General features: G+C 39.8%; 1 protein-coding gene across 1 annotated transcript in view; it reads right to left on the reverse strand.

The window, feature by feature from the left end:
* Positions 1 to 173: 173 nt before the first annotated feature.
* The window catches only part of SDR42E2 (short chain dehydrogenase/reductase family 42E, member 2), a 31,129-nt gene continuing 5,915 nt past the window's right edge, over positions 174 to 25,387 (reverse strand). The window contains exons 5-11 of the mRNA XM_044679011.1: positions 20,464 to 20,539; positions 18,072 to 18,154; positions 16,074 to 16,211; positions 11,662 to 11,727; positions 9,180 to 9,243; positions 7,249 to 7,322; positions 174 to 448 (exon numbers count right to left, since the gene is read on the reverse strand). Coding sequence (XP_044534946.1) covers positions 197 to 448; positions 7,249 to 7,322; positions 9,180 to 9,243; positions 11,662 to 11,727; positions 16,074 to 16,211; positions 18,072 to 18,154; positions 20,464 to 20,539 — 753 coding nt within the window. The 3' untranslated portion in view covers positions 174 to 196. The remainder of the gene's footprint in view (positions 449 to 7,248; positions 7,323 to 9,179; positions 9,244 to 11,661; positions 11,728 to 16,073; positions 16,212 to 18,071; positions 18,155 to 20,463; positions 20,540 to 25,387) is intronic.

Here is a 25,387-nt window from a genome sequence, read left to right on the forward strand (position 1 = left end):
ATTGGGAAGCCATCTTATGTCTCATGCCCTCTTACCTCCCTCTTAGCCCTGGACAAGTCTTGTAGGAACCTGCTAGTATCTTGTTCCAAGGAGCCCGGGGCTTGGTATCTCCATCAGTTCCTAAGTTGGACATGTTTTATTTCAGGGCTAGATCCTGCAGAAGTGACAGGAGCCTGTGGAGCTTGCATGGTGACTGTTACAGGTGGTCTTCATGGGAAAGTCCGAGGAATGAAGGGTCCAGGAAGTACAGGGAAAGCAAGAGTGCACCAACGAGGCAGATGAGGACCATCAGGAATCTTAGAAGCACTGAGCTGTGCTGCTGCTGCTTGTGCCGGATCTGGATATAATGGTCTACTGAGTCAGCAAAGGAGAACTTCTCTGGAATGTAGCCGAGATGGTCACGGGCTTTTTGGATCTGGAAGGTGTGAGTCACGGCGATACTCCACACCTGAAGGGTTAAGAGGCTAGAGGAAACCTTTGGGAAGAGTCAGATGGAGTGGGAGAGGAAGGAGAGAGAGCCTAACCTTGGCTGCTAGAAGGTAATCCTGATCCTGGGGAGGCTGATGCCTCAAGTGCTTCTTGTGGAAGTTATCCCTAATTCTTTCTAATAGGAAATCATTGAAACCCTTGTGAGCTGTGGGGTAGAAGGATCGAAAGTCCTTTCCCTGAAAATGCTATCAAGGGGGTAGCTGGGTATCTCAGTGGATAGAGAGTCAGGCCTGAAATCTGGAGGTCCTGGGTTCAAATTTGGCCTCAGATACTTCCTAGCTGTGTGACCCTGGGCAAGTCACTCAACCCCCTTTGCCTAGCTCTTACCACTCTTTTGACTTGGAACCAACACACAGTATTGATTCTAAGACAAAAGGTAAAGGTTTAAAAATGAAAAAGAAAATGGGGACAATCAGGAAGGAAACCTCTGCGAAGGATGTAGAGATTTGTTATTTCTGTTCAATTTCTGTTAAACTTGAGGCAGCATGGTACTGTGAAAAGAGCACTCATTGGGTTTAGAGTCAGAAGGCCCAGGATAATGGGAAGAACACTTATGTCAGGAGTTTAACTTGGGTTCAAATCCTGCCCCTAATACTCAGCCCCTATTTTGAAGTGCTGTTTTGAGAATCAAATGAGATATTTGTAAAAACCATGTAGCACAGTGCCTGGTATATGGTAGGAGCTATATAAACGTTTATTTCTTCTCCTTCTCCATCTAATCTCCCTCATCCTCAATTTCTTCATCTGTAACATAAGGAATTGGACTAGATAGTCTCTTTTTGGTGTTATATTCTGACCCAGTATAGTGGCCTCCTTATTTCTTCCAGGATTAAATATAAAGTCATCCATTTTGGCACTTAAAAATGATGCGACCTGCCTACTTCCTGCCTTTCGAATTTTATTATACTTTATTCCTCTCCCCACACTCTGGATTGAGCTTCACTGGACTCCTTGCTCTTCCTCAATATGGCATTCCATCTCCCAACTTGGACCCTCTCTCTACTTCTGCCTCCTGGCTTCTTTCAAGGCACAGCTCAGTCTCACCTTCTGCAGGATGCCTTTTCCTTTATTTAATCCATCACCAGTGGCTTCCTTCTGAGGCTACCTTCCATGGACACTGTTTATATCTTGTATGAACATAAGTGTTTATATGTTGTCTCTCCCATTAGAAATATGAGCTCCTTGAAGTCAGGGACTGTGTTTTTGCCTTTATATCTCCAGGGCTTACCATAGTGCTTGGCACATAGTGAACCCTAAATAAGTGCTTGATGCCTGACATACCATTAAATCTTTACTTTTTATTTCACCTTGGGCAAATTATTTCTGTCTCTGGGGTTCATTTTCCTTATCTGTAAAAATGGAAAGGTTGAGCTGAGTGACCTTTAAGGTCTCTTCCAGCTCTAAATCTCATGTTCCAGATAGTTGCTCAACTTTAATAGTTAGGTGGCACAATGAATAGAGCACCAGTCATGGAGTAAGGAAGATTTCCTCTTCCTGAGTTCGAATTTGGCCTCAAGACACTGACTAGCTGTGTGACTGTGGCAAATCATTTCCCCCAGTTTCCCTTGTTTCTCATCTGTCAAATGAGCTAGAGAAGGAAATGGCAAACCTCTCCAGTATCTTTGCCAAGAAAACCGCAAATGGGGTCATGAAGAATTGGATTCCATGGAAGTGACTCAACAATAAGAAAATAGTTTATAAAGCATTCTTCTAAAAATCATTCCTTTGGAAAGTAGGTAGAGCAAGTATTATTTTTCTCCGTTTTATAGATGAAGAAACTGTTGGTCAGAATTGTGATTTTGGACAACCAACAAGTGATAGTGTACTCTGTTCATCTCTGGTTATCCTACTGAAGCCCATCTTTTAGGGTCTATGAAGTCTTCCTTGATTACCACACTGCCCTGGGAGTACCAGTTTCTCCCTTCTCTTAAATTCCTTAGCACTGATGAAATGTCTCATATCCTAACACATTCTATTCCCCAGCTGTTACATGAGCATAGCCTTGTCCCTCTATCTATATTGTGCTCGGAGACTTTGCCAATTCTTTATATCTTTGCACAGTATATCTTTGCTTTATCTTTATCTTTATATCTTTGCACTTTATATTTTTGCTAGGTACACAGGTGATTAAAATATACTTGAAGATATGCTTGATTTTGTTAGGTGATACTGAAAATCCCTGGCAGAGGGATCAGGGACTAGGACAACCTGGGCAATTTAGATTGCTCTGTAAGCTTCGCTTTGCCTACTCTGTACAACCAACATAAAAGAGGCTTTTGAAAGATTACCTTCCCATGACATATATCCAAACTTCCTCTCAATAAGGCAGGCAGCCAGACACAAATGTCTAAAGGGAGTGAGGAGCTCTGAAAGGCTGGTGAATGTGCCAGAGCCTTCCCTGGAATATTGCCATAAAATTTCCCCTCTAGATCACCCTAGTACAAATAATAATAATATGGAAATAGGTCTTGATCAACGACATATGTAAAACTCAGTGGAATTGCTTGTTGGCTATGGGAGGGGGGGTGAGAGAGGGAGGAAAAGAACATGAATCATGTAACCATGGAAAAATATTCTAAATTAATGAAATAAATAAACTTAAAAAAATTTCCCCTCTGATTAAAGGTACTCCTTACACAGATTGCTACAATTATACAGAACTAATTTCCCTCAAGGACTCTTCTCTTTGTTTGGAGCTGGTCTGGTACTGACACCAGACTCTGGATTCAGAGAAGAATAGCATCTATAATGACAGACGAGAGGGAGGTAGGGACCCTGTGTTCCAGGCCTATTTCTGACTCCTCATTCTCTGATTTCTAAGCTGGAAACTGATCATGATTTTACCTATCTTTTAATTGTCAATCAACCAATAGGCATTCTCAGTCTTTGCTATATTTGGGGATATAGGGAAACAAAGAAACATAAGACATGGTTCCTACCTTCATGGAACTTAATATCTATTGAAGAGGTAAATATTAATTCAACCGGAACAAAAAGAGACCACTAAAGAGCTAATTGTATAATCATGTCTGTAGTATTCAGAGAAGAGAGAAGTCTGTGCTGAAGTGGGAAAAAGTTTAGAGTTGCCAAGAACTTCTAGAGGAGAAGTTAAGTGGTGGGGTCCACAGAATCCTAAGGGGATGATGGATAGATTTCAGGGAAAATATTTTAATAACTGTATTTTGATATAGTTAGTTTCCTTTTTAATTCCATGCATTTTATTTTTATATTTTAAAATATTATTCTGAGAAAAGGTCTATCTAGTCATTTGCATTGAATTGAATTGTCTCCCATGGGAAATGAATATGAATGTTGACTCTGGAGCCAGCTCCAGTGAGTAGTACAGGAATAGTGAGTAGATATTATTTTTATTAATATAGGGCACTGCCAAATGAGGAAAATCTTTACCAATTCAGGTCAGCACCTTTTCTGTAATTTGTAGTCTTAGAGAACTCCCTAGAGCAGTAAGATCTTAGGTGACTTGTCCAAGATCACATAACCAGTATGTATCAGAGGTAGGACTAGAGTCCTGGCTTTGAGGACAACTCTCTATCCACTATGCCACATTGATGGTCCCATATCATCTCTCTCTTATGAAAAATGTCATATTAAATCAGCCTCAGAGACTCTGAAAATTCCAGGGAGACTCCAGACCAGGGGCTGGCAACCTTTTTGGCCGTGAGAGCCATAAACGCCACATTTTTTAAAATGTAATTTCATGAGACCTGTACAGTGCTCACAGTGTGCACTTCTGTAATAGAGCCTGAAAAAAAAAATTGATTTTATGGCTCCTGCAGAAAGAGCCATGTCTGGCCCTCAAAAGAGCCAGATATGGCTCGAGAGCCATATTGTTGCGGACCCCTGCTCCAGACTCTCAACCTCTTATCCACTATGCCATACTGGTGGTCCCATATCATCATTCTTATGGAAAATGTCATATTAAATTCAGCCTCATAGACTATGAAAATTCCATGGGGACTCCAGAGTCTCAACCCCTTTTAGCATTAACCAAAGAGATTGGGTCTTAGAGCTCCAGAGGTCCAAGAGCAGAAAAATGTCATCGTCTTTCCTACGCTTTCTATGCAAGGAAGACCAAGGGAAGAGTTATGTTTTAGATGTGCTCATGACAAATAAAAGAATGCTTTCTATCAGCAAAATGGACTAATTCTCTGAAACTGGATTCTCTGAATCGTGACTCTGGATTCATTCATTCTCTTGGTATCCCAGTGATGGCCAAGGAGACCTTCTCTAAGCTATTTTCCCTTGTACCATCTAAATTAGCCTCCTTAAACACACACACCATCACCACCACCACCACAGTTTGCTAGGGCCCTGACCTCCAGAATATGTTCCAGAAACTAGGTTATTCACTGACCTGTTAGGACGTCTCTGGCTCCTGGACACAAAGGTATGAGAGGTTTGCAAATACACTGCATTCATATGTGCTATCCCTTATAAAAGTCTTCCTTTGGATGGAAGTAATTGCTATTCCTAGTCTTGTCAGCAGAGGACACCCATGCCCCAGCACAGGATCCCATACCTTCCCTGAGGGAGTAAAGAATCTCAGGATGATTGATTTAGACCTTGAAGAATGCAGCCTCTTCATTTTTCAAATGAAGAAAATGAGGCCCTCAGCAGTTAAAAATTTTTTGCTCAAGATCATTCGAGTATTAAGTGGAAGAGCCAGAATTTGAACTCAGATGGTAATGGCTGTCTTGGAAGATAATGGGCTCCCTTTCACAGACATAATGTGGTGGACATTTTTTTTTCCTTTCTTTCCTTATGAGTTAGACTAGATGCCAAATAATGTTTCTCCTAATTCCAAAATTCTGATTACTCTGACATCAATTTCAGCACTGGGATGTTGAACAATGATAATTTAAAAAATTCCTCACTGTTCTCTAGCCTTCCCCTGATGTCCTCCCAGCCCATCTAAGAGTGTGCCTTGGACAATGATCTGCATATTCTATCAGTGATTCCCAAAGTGGGTGCCACCACCCCTGGTGGGTGCTGCAGTGATCCAGGGTGGTGGTGATGGCCACAGGTGCATTTATCTTTCCTATTAATTGCTATTAAAATAAAAAAAAACCTAATTTCCAGGGTGCTAAGTAATATTTTTTCTGGGAAGGGGGCGGTAGGCCAAAAAAATTTGGGAACCACTGTATTTATTGGACACCTACTGTTTGACCAATATCATGCTAAGCATTGTGGGAGACACAAGGAAAACATATTGAACAAGGTAGATGTCTAAGGTCCCTTCAAGCTCTAAATCTATGATCACAGGACACATTGCTGCCAGTGTGATTTTCCTTAAGTAGAGATCTGACCTTGTCCATCTCCCACTCAGTTAACTCCAGGGACTCGCTAGTGCTTCTAGGTTGAAATATAAACTTCTCTAGTTAGCCTTTAAAAGATTTTACTGCCCTGCCTCAATCTATCTTTCCAGGCTTTTTGGACATTATTTTCCCACTCTGCAATCCACCCAAACTCTCCTCTCCTCTATTCCTAACACATGAGATGGCATTCCATTGCCCATCTCTCTGTCTCTGTTCTTTTTCACTGGCCATCTCTTACACCTGGAATCTACTCCTTCTCTGCTTCGTAGAATCTTTCTCTTCTTTAAAGATGCTGCTTAAGAACCACTTTCTGCTTCAAGCTTTTCCTGGTTTCCTCCTTTCCCAACTGTGTATCCCCTCTCTCAATATAAGTACCTTGTATTTTGCTACTCTGTATTTCTTTGTATTTATTCTTCTATTTCTACTGCATATGTTTACATAGGTATTTGTTGTCATCTCTTCTCTTCTTTTCCAGTTTTCAAATATAAGATCTTTGCTAGTAGGGATCGGTTTCATTCTTTGTCTTTGTAACTCAGAAATCTAGATGATTGCCTGACACATAGTAGACACTTGTCTGTTGTCTGAAGCATTAAGACTTGAAGTCCTTGAAATCAAACTGAGGTGAGGCTGATACATAGGAAATAATTAAGAAATAAGTACTAGAGTATACCAAGCACTAAACTGAGGGCTGCTGCCACCCAGTAAGTGGACCCAATAAGTGTTACTGGAGTTCAAAAGACAGAGCAGCCACTATAGGCTAGTGTGATCTAGGAAGGCTTCATAGAGGAGGTGGGACTTCAGCTGAGCTGAAGATTACATCTTTGTCTTTTGGCCAAAATCAAGTATAATGTGTATAGTGTAATGGGTGGATAGGATTTATTTTGGAGGGTATGCTAGGAGGGAGGAACAACACGAGCTAAGAGTAGACAGGTTTGTCTAGAGATAAGATAGGACAGAGTGGGAGGCCCTTCCTAAAGGATCAACTCATTTGTGAAAAATTACCTATGCTGTCAGACGTGGCTGAGTTACTAGTGAATTTTGTTGAACTGCTCTCTTTGCTCTTTCCTTCTTTAATCTTTGTTACAATACATGGCTCATTAAATAGGGGAGTAGGAAGGAATATATTCCGAAATGAACAAGAAGTAAAAACCAAAGACATCAATGAAGACAAAATGAAATTTAAAGAATAAGACTGACCAACCTAAACTAGGAACAATTAGAAGAGATGCCACCCAACTCTCCTTGGTGTAATCATGACCCTGAGCTGGCACCGTCTCAGATAATGCGCCCAGGAGCCCCTCCAGGAAGAGAGCCTCAGGGACGAAGGTCTGAGGAGCACAGGAGAGGAGAGAAGAGGGTAGGGAAGGGAAGAAGGGGGAGAAATCAGCAACCGGGAGCTTCAAGACAAGTTCAGCTTTGTTACCTCACTTCGGGTCAGCAGAGGTGGGAAATCACAAATGGGTTTCAGGGCCAGGTGGAGATACTCCATTCCTGAAGCTGTGCAAGAGACATAAGGGACAGGAGGTGATTAAACATCACAGCTGGGCATACTCTGCTTTAAGAAAGGCCAATATTTATAAAACAGATCAACTGAAGTAATGACTTGCTTTATAAAATACTCTTTCCTTTTATAAAAGAATATTCCAGAGTGCATTTATTTATTTATTAAACCCTCACCTTCCATCTTAGAATCAATACTGTGTATTGGTTCCAAAGCAGAAGAGTGGTAAAGGGATAGGTAATGGGGGTTAGGGGACTTGCCCAGGGTCACACAGCTAGGAAGTGTCTAAGGCCAGATTTGAATCTAGGACCTCCTGTCTCTAGGCCAGGCTCTCAATCCACTGAGCCACCCACCTCATAGTACATTTAAAATAGGAAATGATTTTTAAAAATTAATATTATAAATGTATATTATATATAAATATCATCTTTGTACTAGAAATTTATATTATAAATATATCATATTTATATTAGAAAGTTATAATAAGTATATCATTTATATTAGAAAGCTATATTATAAATAGAAATATATCATTTATATTAGTTTATATTATTATTTTATTATTTTAATTAATTTTAAACCCTTACCTTCCGTCTTGGAGTCAATATTGAATATTGGCTCCAAGGCAGAAGAGTGGTAAGAGCTAGGCAATGGGGGTTAAGTGACTTGCCCAAGGTCACACAGCTGGGAAGTGTCTGAGGCCAGATTTGAACCTAGGACCTCCCATCTTTAGGCCTGGCTCTCAATCCACTGAGCTACCCAGCTGTTCCCAGGAGTTTATATTATAAATAGAAATATATCATGTTTATATTAGAAATTTATAAGTATATCATATTTATATGAGAAAGTTATATTATATATTATTTATAATAGGAATTTATATTATAAATATAAATATGTCATTTATATTATAAATAGAAATATGTCTTATTTACATGATAAACTTATGTTATTAATATAAATATATTTATTTTATATTATTTGACAGTTTGATAACATAGCTAAGTGAGACATATGCCTACTCTAAATCCATCTAAAAGGATGACCATAACTCCATCTGATCCTGATCTCTCTATAATCTCTTGTTTCTGCTGAATAAAGTTGCCTGGCTTTTGGACTTGTAACAGTCCTGGGGGGTGGGGAAAGAAGGATAAGAGGCATGTGCTGGTGGAGAGGAGGGTGGAGATAGAAGGAAGCTTCAAGTTGCCAGTTTCTTCCACAGTCATGTAGAAATCTCTGTTCACACTGTGGTTGGCTGTTTATATTGGTAGCAATAGACAAAATTAGAATGGAATGGCAAAGATTAGCATGGCTTCTGACCAAGGACAACATGCGAAGTCATGGAATGTCCCATATTTAAAAAAACAAAATAAAAATTAACCCCCACCATTAAAAAAATAAAGCAGACTTCTAATTGGAAGCTTGGTCCTGAAGAAGAAATGAAAAAATGTACCTCTCTCCTTTCTTTGCAGAGGTGCATATATTGAACAGAACACTGCATAGATTGTTCAATTTGATGTGACAGTTAGTTTTGCTAAATCTTTTTCTTTCTTTTTTATTCTTTGTTACAAAGACAACTTGGATTGGCTTGCTGGATAATTTGGAAATGGAAGTGATATAAATGCAAAAGTGATCAATAAAAATTAATTTTAAAAAGAACTGTAGATGCAAATATAAGAGATTGATAAGGACCTATATGGGAAGCACCCACAGTCTTAGATATGAGAATTAAAAATAAAAAATCATTATACGGTTATACAATCTTGTAGATGTTCCCTTCATTCCCACCATGTTAACCCACCTTTCCCCCCTCTCTTTTTCTTCTTCCTTCCCACCCAGACTCTGCCATTTACCTGACAGGTAAGCCAAGGAAGTAGGAATCTGGATCCATGGCCGGCTGTATCCCATCTTATCAAACTGTAGGGAAATGGGAAAGGGGCAAAGTGAGCTCAGGGCCTTGCAGAGCTTCGGAAAAGGAGTTGCTTTGGGGAGGGGGGCAGTGACAGTCAAAGCCCAGATCCTCCTCCCTCTTTCTCCTTCTCCAAGCTACTTAAAGGGCATTTCCTGCACTTCCAATCATTCTGTTTCTTTTTAAATTTTTTTTATTTTTATTATCATGCAAAACACACTTCCATATTGGTAATTGTTGAAAGAGCAAACTCATACATAACCAATACTCCGAAAAAAAAAACCATAAATACATGGATGTGAAAGATGACTCCAACAGCTTTTTCTCTGGATTCCCCATTGTAAGTCTTTCAGGATTATCCCAGATCATTGCATTGTTGAGAGTAGCCAAATTTTCACAGCTTATCATTGTACAATATTGCTGTTACTGTGTACAATATTCTCCCAGTTTTGCTTATTTCGCTCTACATCAATTCCTGCTGATCTTCCCAGCTTTTTCTAAATTATCTTGCTTATAATTTCTTATAGCACAGTAGTATTCCATCACCAATACGCATCACAATTCTTTCAGCCATTCCCAATCAATGGACATCCACTCAATTTCCAATTCTTTGCCACTACAAAAAGAACTACTATAATGGTCCAACCATACTGGAAAATAATTTGGAATTTTGCTTCCAAAGTTACTAAGCTATGCATACCCTTTGGTCCAGTGATTCCACTCTTAGGGTAATATCTCAGAGATCAAAGAGAGAGGGAAAGGACATAAAGATAGAAAAATATTTATAACAGCTCTTTCTGTGGTGACAGAATTAGAAACTCTGTGTGTGTGTGTGTGTGTGTGTGTGTGTGTGTGTGTGTGTGTGTGTGTAAAACTATCAGTTTGGAAATGGGATGCAAGAATACAAATACAATACAATATGTTAACATATATGAATATGATGGCATATTATGGGACAGATTCAGAGAAAACTGAGAAGACTTCAGTGAATTGATGCATAGTGAAGTGAGTGGAAATAGAAGAATAATTTATACAATAACAGCAATATTGTAAAGACAAATAACTTTGAAAGATTTGAGAATTCTGATTAGCCAACCATGATTCCAGAGGACTCATGATGAAACATGCTACCCCTTCTTGACAGGGAAGATTGGGACACATATTTTTTGGGATTTGGCCAGTGTGAAGATATTGATTTGTTTCACTATACCACCTTCTTTATTTGTTTCAAGAGTTTGGTTTTTCTTTCTTTTTCAATGGAGAGGGAAAGGCGGGTTTGGGAGAAGGCAGGTAAATGAAAAAAAGAAGTAAATTTAATTAAAAAAATATAGGACATGTCCCAGACCCTGGACTCCTTGGGTTTCCCCTAGTTTAAAGCCCTGTGGCCATCCCAGAAGTCTTGATACTAAGGTGCTGAACACATGTTTTGGTCTAGGAAGGGCAACTAGAAATTCATTTCCTTAGGATAATCAGAATCTTATAGAATTGGTTTGGATCATAATAATTGTAAGATGTTAATAAGTCTTAGTCTCATAGGTGTAGAACTAGAAGAGAGCTTAAAACTTGCTAGTCCAATCTTATCATTGTAGGGTTGAGGTAGTATCAGCTGTGGGATATGAACCCAGGTCCTAACTCTAGGCCCAATGCCCTTTTCATTGGTCAGTATTGTGTCCCATGGATCATGATGTGAAGTCTTTACTTTTGTGATAATTCTGCCATTATGAAATGCTTTAATACTTTGGGGGACTTTTGTGGAGGCATGGTAACATAATTGGGAGAAAAATATAATTTCTAAAGTTGGGTGTGAACATCTGTTTTCCACATGGCTTCTGTTTTTGGCTTACAATGACACTGGAACATGTAGAAAAAAAAGTAGATAAATTGGAATTCAGGGTTGGGAAGAGAAGAGGTGTATGTTTGAATAAATCAAGAAAGTCTTCTTTAGGCTCTTAATTTTACATAAAAAGATCACATTTTACTTCTGGGCCAGTTTCTTCTTGGGGAGATGCTAGAGAGATGCAGATAGAAAACAGATTCCTATGGGTTGTGGTTAAATACTTTTTTTTAATTTTTTTTTTTAGGGCAACCCAGGGACCACCTAGTAACATAGATAGCCCCAATGTCAATATAAACCTTAGGGATGGGGGTTGGAATATTTCATTCCCACACCCTAGGGCAGTGATAGAGAACCTTTTGGAGACCAAATGTCCAAACTACACCCTCACACCGCATATGAGCGGCCCCCTTACCCTAGTCGGGGAGGGAGGAAGCACTCCCATTGGACTGCTGGGCAGAGGGGCAGGTGATGAGAGAAATGTCCTCAGGTGTGCCGTGAAGAGGGGGAGAGGAGCAGCTCCTTCTGGCACGTGTGCCATAGGTTCGCCAACACAGCCCTGGAGTGTTTATGGGCATATTATGGTACCTACCAGAGGGGACATCCACTCAAAGAGGTTGACACTCTCTCCATCATTAATGTAGTATGCTTGGCCACTCTGAGGGAGAAGTAGAAGAGAGACCAGTCAGGAGCACACTGACAGCAGCTCCATTTTCAATTCACATCAGCTGATTCAAACACCCAACTAGACCTGTTCTGAGTCAGGCATTTTTTCTTTAATGGCTCACTGAATATACTGGAAATGAATAATACTACTTCAAGCCAGGGTGATGAGAGAAATGCTTTTGTGAATTTTGTAGGAAAGCTATTACCTTAGTTCAAGCTGTCATCACTTCTCTTTTAGATCATAGCAATAGCATTCCCCAATGGTCTCCTTGCCTCAAATCCTTCCCCACCCCAGCTCATCCCTCACAAAATGATTGTCTTTAAGGGCATATGCCACACATCACTCCCTTACTCAACTCCAGGGGTTCCCTATTCCCTCTTGTTTTTGTTGTTCAGTCGAGTTTGACTCTTTGTGACCCTGGGGACCATAGCACACCATGGGGTTTTATTGGCAAAGATACTGGAATGGTTTACCATTTCCTTCTTAAATGATTGCCCAGGGTCACACAGCTAATAAGCACTGAGTCCAGATTTGAACTTAGGTCTTCCTGATTCCAGGCCCAGTGCTCTATCCACTGACTCACCTAGGATCAAATATAAAGTCCTCTGGTTAGATTTAAAAACCCTTCCTAACTTGCTCTCAATCTATCTTTCAGTCTTAATGCTTATGGCCTGCCTCCCACACTATTGAATCTCACCCAACTGGTCTTCTCTCTCTTAAACATGGAGTCCCACCTGCCATCCCTTTGCTTTTGTACCAGCCATTAGGGAATTCCCTCCTCACCTCTTCCTCATCAAATTTGAAGCTTAAATATCATCTCCTACATTTCCTGATTCCTCATCTCTGTGCCAACAGCAAGCAAATATCCTCCCTTCCTTCTTTGTACATCTTGTATTTATTCTCTTTATTTTTATTTTATAGAAGGCTGCCTACATGAAGGTATCTCCCAACCCTCTTCATTCTAGGGCCTTCTTGATTTGTTCTGAATAGAGGTTGCTTTGCGTATATTTGTTTGCTGTGTTGTCTCTCCCAGTAGATCATGAGCTCCTTTAGGACAGGGACTATCTTTTGCCTCTTTTTGTATCCCCAGTATTTAGAATAGGGTCTGGCACTTAGTAGGTGCTTAATGCTTATCAATTAATTGATTATATATAAGGATTTTTTCCTCCCTCCCTCCCCCATAGTTAAAGTAATCTTAGGAAGCAAAGAATAAGTAACTGAGATAATGAGTTAATATAAATGTGTTATCAAAGTGTTTTCCTGTTTATCCCTGTACAAAGTATGTAACACTCTTCTACCACAGGAGAAAATGACCATGCCTCTGAAGGCCAGTAAAAGGCCAAGTTATCAGCTCTGTCGCCATTGCTTGCCAAGAGAAAGAAATAGAAAAGGAATCAGACTCTGAAAAGGAAATTACTCTTGGGATGGAGATTTCTTCCCCTCCTACCTCTGCCCTCTACCCCTCTCTACCCACCCATCACTGGAGAATTTCTTTCCAGACAGACACAGATATAGAGAAGCAGTCACTGGAGGGAGAAAGTAGTTTCTAGGAGTTTGACCTCTGGCAGCAGAAAAGGGAGCTGTGACAACTGAATGATACATTTTGGAGAGAAGTGGACCGTGGGGCCCTAGCTAAGCAACCTGTCCAGCAGAGATTCTGTGTCCAGGGCAAAATGATGTAAGGCAAACTTATGGAGAGAGAGGACATGAAAGCCTGTGCAACCAGAGTCCTGGGATGCTTAGACCAAGTATTCCCTCCTAATGTGCCACATTTCTATTACATTTAAGTTGTGCCCATCTTTTTCACCTGTGTTTTGTATCTTTGTGGGAGAGTAGACTCCAGGTTTAGGGGAGGAATGTGGCTTTTTGTTGTTGAGTTGTTTCAGTTGGGTCTGACCCTTTGTGGCCCCTTGTGGGGTTTTCTTGACAAATATACTGGAGTGGTTTGCCATTTCCTTCTCCAGCTTATTTTATAAATGAGGAAATTTAGGAAAACAGTTAAGTGATTTGCACAGGTTTATACAGCTAGTAAGTGTCTGAGGCTGGATTTGAACTCTATCTACTGTGCCACTTAGCGATCCTACCCATCTCTATACATATACCTATCTCTAGATCCACATCCACTTCCATATCCAAATCCATATCTGTCTATATCTACATCCACACCTACATATATGTATATGACTCTCTACATCTACACCTACAAACACATCTATATCATTTATGGCTTTATCTTTCTATATGCCTGTCTCCTTTTTTTTTTTTTAATAAAAACTCTTTGAGAGAGGAATTTTTCATTATTTGTATTTTTATCTTCAGTGCTTAACCTAGTGCCTGGAATAGTAGATGCTTATTAAATGTTTGCTCATCGATTGGTTGGTTGATTGAATAGGTTGGATTGTTCTGCCTTTCTGGGTGAGGTGGAACAATTTTTTAGTATATGATACCTCTTTTAATTTCTCTCTCTGCTTTGAGTGGAGGATGTATGAAAGACTCAAGGCCAAAGCTTTTATATTCAATAAAACTCAGCACTCAAGTTTATACAACTTATGACTAAATAAGGGCTTATCATATATCTTCTCTCTGGCCCAATTCTATTGATTTAGTTGCTGTAGTGGAAAGAGTAACTGCATAGAAAGTTGGGAGAGCTGGATTCTAGTGCTGGTTCACCGTTAATCAGCTTTATAATCTTGGGCTAGTGGCCTCACTTTGGGGCATCTTAGTTTCTTTATCTGTAAAACTGGCATACTGATGGGTGAGAGCTCACTATATCTAGCTGACCCCAGGCCTCTCCCCTTCCACTTTGCCATGTTTCACCTCAATCATCTTTCTGCCACACTCCTCATGCCCTTCCACTCTTGCTCTGGAAACAGGTAGTTATATCAACCTTTCCATTGTTTCAGGAAATGTCAGTCAGTTGCCTCATGGCTCTGCTCAAAATTCTTATGATTTTCCAAGACCCAAACATCCTTGCACGAGCTACCATGTCTTCTGTGTGTTAGCTCTTCTCATTAGAACCTAAGGTCCTTGAGGACAGGGACTGTCTTTACTTTTGTATCTGTGTGTACTTAGCCTTGGTACACAATAAGTACTTAATAAATGCTTTCTTATACATTCAGGAGTGGGGGGGAAGTTAGACAAGTTGATTTCTAAGGTTCCCTCCACTTCTAACAGTTTGTCATTGTATCTAGTGAAGGTGCTCTAAATTCATTGTTCTTGTTGTTCAGTCATTTCTGACTCTTTGTGACCCCATTTTGGGTTTTCTTAGTGAAGATACTAGAGTAGTTTGCCATTTTTTTCTCCACCTTATTTTACAGATGAAGAAACAGAGGCAAACAGAGTTAAACGACTTGGCTAGGGTCACATAGCTACTAAGTGTCCAAAGCTGGATTCCAACTTAGGTCTTCCTGACTGTCCCTGGCACTCTTATCTACTGTGACATCTAGCTGCCCTGAAAATCACTGGCGACCTCCTAATCCCTCTCTCTTTTCTTTCCAGGCACAACTGAAGTCAATGAATGGATCACGATATTTATTAAGCATCTACTATGTTCTAGGCAATACACTAGGAACTGGGATACAAGTAGAAAAAAATAAAATGATTTTTACTTATAAAGAACTTATACCTTTTTATAATAAAAATATTTATGATGTCATTATGCAGTTTTATGGATATGGATTTCAATATTTTTCCTAACGAATCACTTGAATAATATTCTGAAGCTACTGAGAAAATGTGTATTTATATTAAATACTTAAGTAGCTATAATATCCTGTTGGCCCCCTAGACAAACCTTCCACTCCAAACCAACATGTTTACTGTTTTTTGAATAAGCTTTCTACTGAAAAAACTTAAATTCTGCTGGAAAGGGGAAGGAAGGGGACTAAGTATTTATCAAATGTCTAATAATATGTGCCTGACACTGTGCTAAAGGGCTTTACAAATATCACCTCATTTCATCCTCACAACAATCTTGTGAAGTGCTGTTATTCTCCCCTATTGTACAGATATAGGACATATTAAAATGCATATAATGTAAGTCTAGACTTAATAAATGCCCACACAAACACACACATATATTTACATACAAAGTAGTTAAATATAAGGTAATGGGAGAGAAGAGACTAATAGTTGGTGAGGGGCTGGTTGGAAGTAGAACAGGAAGGTGATGTCTGAACTGCATCTGGAAGCATGAGGCAAAGGGGAGATGGGAGTGCCATTTCCTTCCTGAATCTTTACTTGACAGCATCCCCTTTCCCATAGCTGATAGGGGGTTTCTCCTTTCTCAGGTAGCTAGCCACCCAGAGACATAGCAGAGGAAGGGATCTAGAACTTACCGCAATGTAATTTTTGTTTGCAGTGAGTGCCTCTGCAGCCAGAAGGTGTGCCTGGACCAGGTTCTGAACATGGACCCAGTTCATCCGTGTTCTGGGATCCCCAAATTTGAAGGTGAACAGTCTCTTCCTGATGCTGCTCTGGGAGTGAGAGGGGAAAACACAGATTTGACTCCTGAAATGTTTGGGCAGCTTGGAATTGAAGAGGTAGAGAACTCTTAGGTCCTGCTGAGGAAATTATTCCCTCTCCTCCAGTTACAGGTTGCTGTCTTGTCCTCCAATAAGACATTTTCCCAGGTTTTCCCTCATGCCTGGAACTCCTCTCATTCCCTCTACCTTTTGGCTTCCTTCAAGATTCAGCTAAAATCCCATCTTCTTCAAGAAGTCTTTCTCAGTTCATCTTAATGTTAATGTCTTTCCTCTGGAAGCACCTCTAGTTTATCCTATGTCTATCTTGTTCATATTTGTTTGTAGGTTGTTTCCTCCATTAGGTTGTGAGTTCCTTAAGGGTATGGACTGATTTTGCCTTTTCAAAAAATTAAAGGGGAAAGGACCTATTTATACAAAAATACTTTATAGCTGCTCTTTTTGTGGCAGCAAAGAATTGGAAATTAAAGAGATGTCCATCGATTGGGGAACAATTGAACAAGTTGTGGTATATTATGGTGATGGAATACTATTGTTCTGTAAGGAATGATGAACAAGATGATTTCAGAAAGAGCTGGAAAGACCTATGTGAACTGATGCAGAGTAAAACAAGCAGAACCAGGAAACCATTGTACACAGTAACAGCAATATTGTGGAATGATCAACTGTGATAGACTTAGCTATTATTGGCAATACAATGTTCCAGGACAATTCTAAGGGAGAACAGAGAAAGAACTGTTGGAGTCAGAATACAGATGAAAACATATGATTTTTCAATTGTTTATTTGGGATTATGCTTTGGGGTTTTGGCTTTATAAGATTATTCACTTACAATGATAAACAATATGGAAATATGCTTTGCATGATAATACATGTATAACTCAAATTGAATTGTCTGCTAGCACTGGGAGGGGGAAGGAAAAGGAGCAAGGGATATAAATTTGATCATATAACTTCGGAAAACTTATGTGGAAATTTATTACATGTAATTGATAAAAATATAATAAAAATTAAATTATTGAATTTAGCACAGTACCTGGCACATGGTATGGGACTTCATGAATGCTTGTTGTGGGTCCTACTATATCCATTCTCTGTTTACTCACATATTACCAAATGTAGTTAGAAGTAACACATCTGTTTACTAAAAATTTGTGTTATCTAATCTCAACTGGGCCTCTTATTCTTAATCCTCTCATTCTGCTGTACTTTAATTTATTCTACATTCCTTTTATTCTTTACTAGTCTTTATAACCAACTGTTCCAAAATTTCTTCTCTCTCCTTTCGCCTTTCTTTATATTCCTAGTAGCAGATATCACCATTTTTTGTACTATGATCCAACCATATTCTAATCTAGGTACAGTTCCTTTAACATAACACTCAAGCACCCATCTCCATGCATTGTCCTGGCTGTCTGCCATGACTAGAATACTCTGATCCTTCACCTCCTCTTAGATTCCCTGAACTCCTTCAAGATTCAGTTCAAATCTGATTGTCTGAATTTCTAGTGTCCCAAATTGATTGTGAGAGCCTCCAGACCAGACCACTATCTTTTGCCTTTCCTTATATCCTCAATGCTTGGTATCTAGTGGATACTCATTAATTGCTTATTCACTAATTTCTCTCTCTTTAAGATTACATTAATTTATTCCTGCATATCATCAGCCCCCTTGCAATGTGAAAGCTCTTTAAGAGCAGGCACTGACACTTTTGGGGTTGTTTTTTTTGGTATCCCCAGTACTTTATGTATAATAGGTGCTTACTGATAGTTGAATTTTATTGATTTGAACAAAATTCTTGATATAGAGTTTGCCTTCTGACTCAATTGTAGCTGTTAGGATAAGAGTACCTACCGCCACTCTAGGAAGGTGCCTCTGCTCTTCTGGTCCATAGATGCCTGGGGGGCGAAGAACACAAGTTCGAAAGGTCCCTCCACCTAGGATACAGAAAAAAGGGTGCTCAGATGGCCTACCGATTGAGGGAATTCAAGGTCACATTGGGAAAGGGCTGATCAAAACATCCCATTTAAAGATTTGTGCACTGACCAAGTTCATCATATCCAGGCATTCTGTGCTTAGCCCTGGATGGAAATGACTTGTAAAAGGGTGGCATGTTTTTGTATATATAGTACAATGCATCAAAGAGTATGAATGGCTTTGCCTTGTTCCTCCATTTGAGAGTGTTGGGGATGGGGAAGGAGGCCATTTGGATCTACATTGTTCCTTGAATAGTCACAGGGCCAATAGGCTAAGGTGATAAAGCAAATGTTCATAAAGGAGGTTCAAGGTTATGGGCTTTACTTCTGTGTAGCTTCATTATAGCCACAGGTAGTGCTCCCTCCTCCTGTACCTCCAACCATCTGTCTTACATATGCATGCTATTTGTCACAAGGGAGTGCAAATTCATCTTTACAACAAAAGACATGACTGTTAAGCATGCGTCTGTACATCTGGTGATGAGTTAGCACTGCCATTTTCACTTAAAAAGGACTGGATTCTTCTTAAATACTGTTTTACTTATAGCATATTCATAGAAAGGAAAATATTTTAGAGCTTAATGAAAATCACTGTGGATCTACTTCTAATATTCTCCCACCACACTGGAGCTGAATCTACTCATGTGAATTATTAACAAATTGAATTTTGGAGCTGGAAGGGACCCTGGAGATCATGTAGTCCAACCATAGTCTCCACCGCTCCCTCCCACTTTTATAGATGAGACAAATAAAGCCCAGGTAGAGGAAGTCACTTATTTAAGGTCACACAGTGGATTAATGACCAAGCCTGGGATAAGTCCAAACTTTCACAGAGATGACCACTTAGAAAGTGACCTAAGTGACCACCTAAAAATTCTTGTCCTAGAATGATAGGTGTTCACAAGCAATCAAGGAAGATTTCCTAGAGCCCTAAGTGTCAAATGAGCTGGGAAGGGCCAAGCTTTGATAGATGCTGTGCCTTCTGGGAAAGACCAGAGGTAGAAACTATCCTGGGTGACCCCTGGGGCCTGCATCCCTGGTTAGCAATTAGGTAAAGAGAGTCCTTTCTGTAAATGGCCCATGTCTAATTTTAAACTCTAGGTCACCTGGGCATAGGGATTAGGTTGCAGTTTATATTCATTGTCAAGGAGCATGCTGCCCAGGTAAGCAGACAGCCTGGTAGCGTATACATGACTCCCCTTAACATGGAAAACTCAGGGGATGCTCTGATAAATAATTCTTAGCAGGAGGATCAGGTGTCTGCTGCAGAAACTACTGGACTGAAGAGGGAGGTATGAGCCAGAAGCCACATTTGTTTCAGCAGGAAAGCAACCCTACAGATGCAAAGTTAGATTTTTTAAATGAGATTTGTGACACAGTGTGGAAGAATACCCTGGCATCTGGAAAAAGAGTCAACATTCCTTCTTTGTTTCATTGGGAAGTGAAGTTGGAATTCCCTGAGTCTGGTGTCACCCTCGAAATTTTTATTCCTCTTTCATAAGAATTGTGGTTTGGAAGAGGGGAAAATAGAAACAACTGCCTACCACATTGTCTATACACAACACAGGACAATATTCAGTGTCACAGCCAATATTCTGGCTGATTTTCTTTTGGAGGACGGGGGTGAAGATAGGATATATCATTTAGAGCCAAAAATCGGCCTCAAAACAACAATCTAGTTCTAGGCGCCACAATTTAGGAAGGGGAGCATTGATAGACTGGAGAGTGTCCAAAGGGCAAAAAGGATGGTCCTTGAGAACAATCTGTCTGAGAGTCATTTGAAAAGTACTGGGAATATTAAGCCTAGAGAAGACTCAGAGGGGATATAGTAGCTGTCATGTGGATGGGACATTAGATTTATTTTGCGTGGTTGGGCTCAGAGGGCAGAATGAAAGTCAGTGGGTAGAAGCTACAAAGAACTAAATTTAGGTTTGAAAAAAGGAAGATCTTTTTAACAATTAAAAGTAACAATTAAAGGAATGGACCTCCTTATAAGTTGGCAAGAATCTTCAAAAGCAAAACCTGTATGAGTCCTTTTCTTGGTGTTGGCATAGGGATTCTTTTTTTTTCTTTTTTTTTTAGGGTGGGGGAGCTACATGTTTTGGACTAGATGAACCTAGATGGGGCTCACTTCCAGTGCTGAAATTCTGTGATCAGTTGAAAACAAACCAAGAACATTTTTGAGACAGCAAAGTTCACCCCTGACCCCCAGTTCTCTGGTGCCTCCCTTTCTCTGACTCCACAGAGATACTGCCTTGTCTCCATCATACCAGGTAGTGGGGTTCCATTGGATGTGAGGATCAGCTGGTCTGCAATGGCTTTGGTCCTTGAGTAGTGGTCAATATGCTGAAGCAGGAAGAAAAGAGCCACAGGGAAGGTCATCAACCAGGGCTGCTGGTTCCATCATTTTTTTTACCTGTCACTACATTTACTGTTCACTTACTAGGAATGCTCTTTGAGGAGTCTCTGATGAAGAGATGAAACCTCCCTGGGATGCAACTGAATAATCTACTCCCTTTCCCACACTTTGTTCTTATTTTCAAATATGCCATTTAGGGGCATCCCTTTTGTATAAACTATTTGAGGACTTCTGCCCATCTTCCCAACCTGTTTAGGCTAAGCTGGGGAGCTATCTTGTATAGAATCAGGGGCATGGATGAAATGATTCTTTAGATTCTCCATGGCTCACATTTATATAATACTTTACAGTTTATAAAATTATTGTGGATCTTGCCTTACTTCTCAATTCTATCAAGCTGCTTTAGGTGCTATTTTAGGCTAAGTTAGGGGGACTAATGAACTTCCCCTTTCTGCTTTCCTAATAGTTTACTTTTAAATAGCATTTTATAAAGGGGAAAGTAGGAGCTTGAATCATGTAACCATGTTAAAAATGAATATTAATAAGTGATTTAAAAAAATAAATAGCATTTTACAGGTCACAATGAGATTTGTTTATAGTGATCTTGTGAGATAGCTAGTGTAAAAGGGAATTCTTGGTTCTCTTTGAGTTCACACTTGTGAAAAGGGAATCCTTTGTTCTCTTTGGTTAGTTAACCCTTTTGTTGGCAATAACTGAACTGGGGGGAAGAAGCTTGAAAACCACTTAGTGAGTTCACACCTTACTTGATGCTAGGTGAGAACAAGTCAGGAACTTAAGAGTTCACACCCTCAGAAAGGTGTGATTCCAAAGGTGAGAACTCAGACAATTTGGAAGCCACGATTGGCCCTTGTGAAAAGGGGCAGAGGCAGGAAATCACCATAAAAGCCATGAAGGCAGGCTGGTGAAGGAGATCTGGTGAAGGAGGCTAGTAGAGAGTGAACTCCAAGAGGAGAGTCACTCCAAGAAGAAAGTAGTCCTCAGGAGTCACCTTCAGCTCTAGTCATTGTCTTGGGCGAGTGGATAGCTGGTTTTCCCTTCCTGTCTTCTGGAGATAGTTTAATTCTTATTGAAGGTTAACAAATCCTGGCTGAGCCAAGCACTGGAACAATATTTAGTTAGATAAGTTAATATCTATTCTACCCTTTTGTATTTCTCTACTTTATAAATAAAAGATTTATAATTTTCATACATTTAGCCAAACTATTAATTTTAACACTTACACTAGGACAAGTAATATTATCCCTTTTTAACTGATGAAGAAACTGAGGATAAGAAGTTAAGCTAAATAGTCAATAAGAAGGAACTTAGATTTCCTATCTTCAAGTCCAACATTGATGCTCAATTCAATTAAATGAAAATTTAATGTGTCCACTACAAACAAGGAAAGTAAATATAATATAATTTAGGGTACTGGAAAGAACTAACATCTAAGGGGATCAGGAAAGACTTCACAATTGATGTACCACCTCAAACTGAGTCTTAAGGGAAGAAAAGAATTCTGAGAGGCAGAAATGAAAAAGGAATGCATTTTAGAAAGGGGTCACTTTGCACACGGAAGCAGGAGAAGGAATATGAGTTGTTATTTTGCCTGGGACAAAGTGCATTAAGGGGAGTGATGAGACTGTGGAAAGGTGAACTGGAGCTGGATTAGAAAGGGGCTTAGGGGCAGCTGAGTAGTTCAGTGGATTGAGAGTCAGGCCTAGAGATGGGAGGTCCTAAGTTCAAATCCAGCCTCAGACACTTCCCAGCTGTGTGATCCTGGGCAAGTCACTTGACCCCAATTGCCCACTCTTCCACCTAGGAGCCAATACACAGAAGTTAAGGGTTTTAAAAAAAGGGCCTTAAATGACAGGTTGAAGAATTTGCCTTTTATGCTATAGACAGTTAATTTTCAATCAGGAGACTAATTAATCAATTAAGTGAATATTTATTAAGTACCTACTATATTCCAGCCACTGAAAAATTTTTGAATAGTGGAGCGACATGATTACACCTGTGCTTTAAGAAGCTAGTTCCGAAAAAAAACCTATTTCTGATTTATAGTTGTACTTCTTGTGGTGGCAAAAAATTGGAAAATGAGGGGGTGTCCCTCGTTTGGGGACTGGCTGTACAAATTGTGGTATATGATGGTGATGGAATACTATTGTGGTATAAGGAATGATGAATTAATGGACTTCTGTTAGAACTAGAATGACCTCCATGAACTGATGCAGAGTGAAATAAGCAGAACCAGGAGAACATTATATACAGATATACAGTAACTGAAACATTGTGGGATGATCAGATATAATAGATTTTGCTACTAAAAGCAATGCAATGATCCATGACAAATCTGAGGGACTTGTGAGAAAGAATGCCATCCACATCTAGAAAAAGAAATGTGGGAGTAGAAATCCAGAAAAAAACATATGATTTATCACTTATTTATTATGGATTTATGACTTGGGGTTTTGGTTTTAAAAGATTACTCTATTATAAAAATGAATAATAAGGAAATAGATTGTGAGTGATAATATATGTATAACTCAGTAGAATTGCTTGTCAGCTCTGGGAGGGAAGAGAGGAGAGAGACAACAAGAATCATGTAACCATCGGGAAAAAAATTTAAAAAAAATTTTTAAAAAAACATAATAGAAGGCTGTACTTTTGTGGATGAAGGATTAGAAAAGAAGAGACTAGAAGCAAGAAGAAACTTGGGAGACTAATTTAGGCAAAAGGCTAAAGAGGGCCTGAATCAGAGTAGTGGCTATTTGCATGAAGAGAAAGAGAAGAATTTTTTGAGAGGTGCTGAGATAGAATTAATAGGATCTGGCAACTGATATTGCATATGGGGGTGAGAGAGGGAAAAGATGAGGAGAGGAGAAAGAGAATGTTCCATTATAGGTTCATGGTTAAATCTCATAAGTGTGGTTCATATCTGGAGACAAAACTCAGTGAAAAAGGGTAGACAACAAATAAACAAGATTTGAAGACAGCAGGAACTCCTGAGGGCAAGCAACACCAGTCTGCCGGAAGAGGAAGAGGATGAAGTAGAGAGAGGATGAATCTGACAGGTCCCAATATAGCATCAAATTTAACCAGGTAGGAGCTCCTGAAGTGAGTCAGTAAGCCAGATAAGCTTCCAATTGCTCATGAATATATACAATTTAGGTAGTTAGTATAAGGATATTTTCCCCTTGAAATTGGCGGACAGCTGGCTTAGTGAGAGCCTGATTCACATTCCAAAAATTCCTGGATTTCCACTGTCCATGATCCTTCAGGCCCTTCCTTGTAGCTGGGAAAAATTAAACTTCCATTGACCCCCTTGCCAATAAAGGGTTACAATCATATTTAATGGGAGATTCCAGAGTTATAGGTCAGCGACTGGGGTAGCAAGAGTAACCTGGATCTGCTTCCCTCTGGGTTTCCCTGAATGCATATTCTGAATTTTAAGAATAAGTTTCTCTTATTGCTGTAAGAAGGCTCTGTGCCTCAGAGATCTATATTCCCATACAGAGATAGATCCTATACTTCATCAATTAATTAAGTGAATATTTATGAACCTACTATATTCCAGACACTGTCCTAGGCACTGGGGATACAAAGAAAATAAATCAATAAACATTTATTAAGTACTTACTGTGTGCCAGGCACTGTGCCAAGTGCTAGGGATATGAAAAGAGATAAAAGATAGTCCTTTGGGGCAGCTAGAATTAATAGGATCTGATAAATGATATTGTATATGGGGGTGAGGGAGGGAAGAAATGAAGGGAGAAAAGGAGGAGAGGAGAAAGAATATTCCATTATAGGTTCAAAGCTAAATCTCTTAAGTGTGGTTCATATCTGGAGACAAAACTCAGTGTAAAGGGATAGATAACAAATAAATAGCAGGAACTGTTGTTCTCAGTGGATCGAGAGCCAGGCCTAGAGATGGGAAGTCCTGAATTCAAATTTGACTTCAGACACTTCCTAGCTGTGTGACCCTGGGCAAGTCACTTCTCTCCCCCCCCCCCCCCCCCCGTTGCCTAGTCCTTGCTTTCTTTTGCCTTGGAACCAATACACAGTATTGATTCTAAGATGGAAAGTAAGAGTTTTTAAAAAAAGCCAACCCCTTAGCTCAGTGGATTGAGAGCCAGGCCTAGAGACGGGAAGTCCTAGGTTCAAATCTGGTCTCAGACACTTCCTAGCTGTGTGACCCTGGGCAAGTCACTTGACCCCCACTGCCTACCCCTTACCACTCTTCCACCTGTAAGTCAATACACAGACGTTAAGGGTTTAAAATAAAAAAAATAAAATAAAAAAAAAAGCCAACCCCTTCCCTCAAGGAACATACATTTTAGTGGGGGACACAACATACAAACCCTTAGCTATATACAAGATAAATAGGAAATAACAGAGAGAAGGCACTAGAATTAAGAAATAGTTTTCCAACAAAAGACTTTCAGTAAAAAATGGGATTTTAGTTGGTACTTAAAGAAAGCTAGGGAAGTCAGTTGTCAGAGCAGAGGAGGGAGGTTGTTCCCAGCATGGGATACAGCCAGAGAAAATGCCCAGAGCTGAGAGATGGGGTGTCTTATTTGTGGAACAGCCAGGATGCCAGGGTCACCAGAAGGAAGAGACTGCAAGGAGTAAGGTGGAAGGGGACTGGAAAGGTAGCAGGGGGCTAGGTTATGAAGGGCTTTGAGTGCTAAACAGAGAATTTTGTATTTTCTCTTAGAGGCTATGGGAAGCCACTAGAGTTTATTGAATGTGTGTGTGTGTGTGTGTGTGTGTGTGTGTGTGTGTGTGTGTGAGAGAGAGAGAGAGAGAGAGAGAGAGAGAGAGAGAGAGAGAGA

This window comes from Gracilinanus agilis, chromosome 1 (genome assembly GCF_016433145.1).
Source record: "Gracilinanus agilis isolate LMUSP501 chromosome 1, AgileGrace, whole genome shotgun sequence".
Lineage (NCBI taxonomy): Eukaryota > Metazoa > Chordata > Mammalia > Didelphimorphia > Didelphidae > Gracilinanus > Gracilinanus agilis.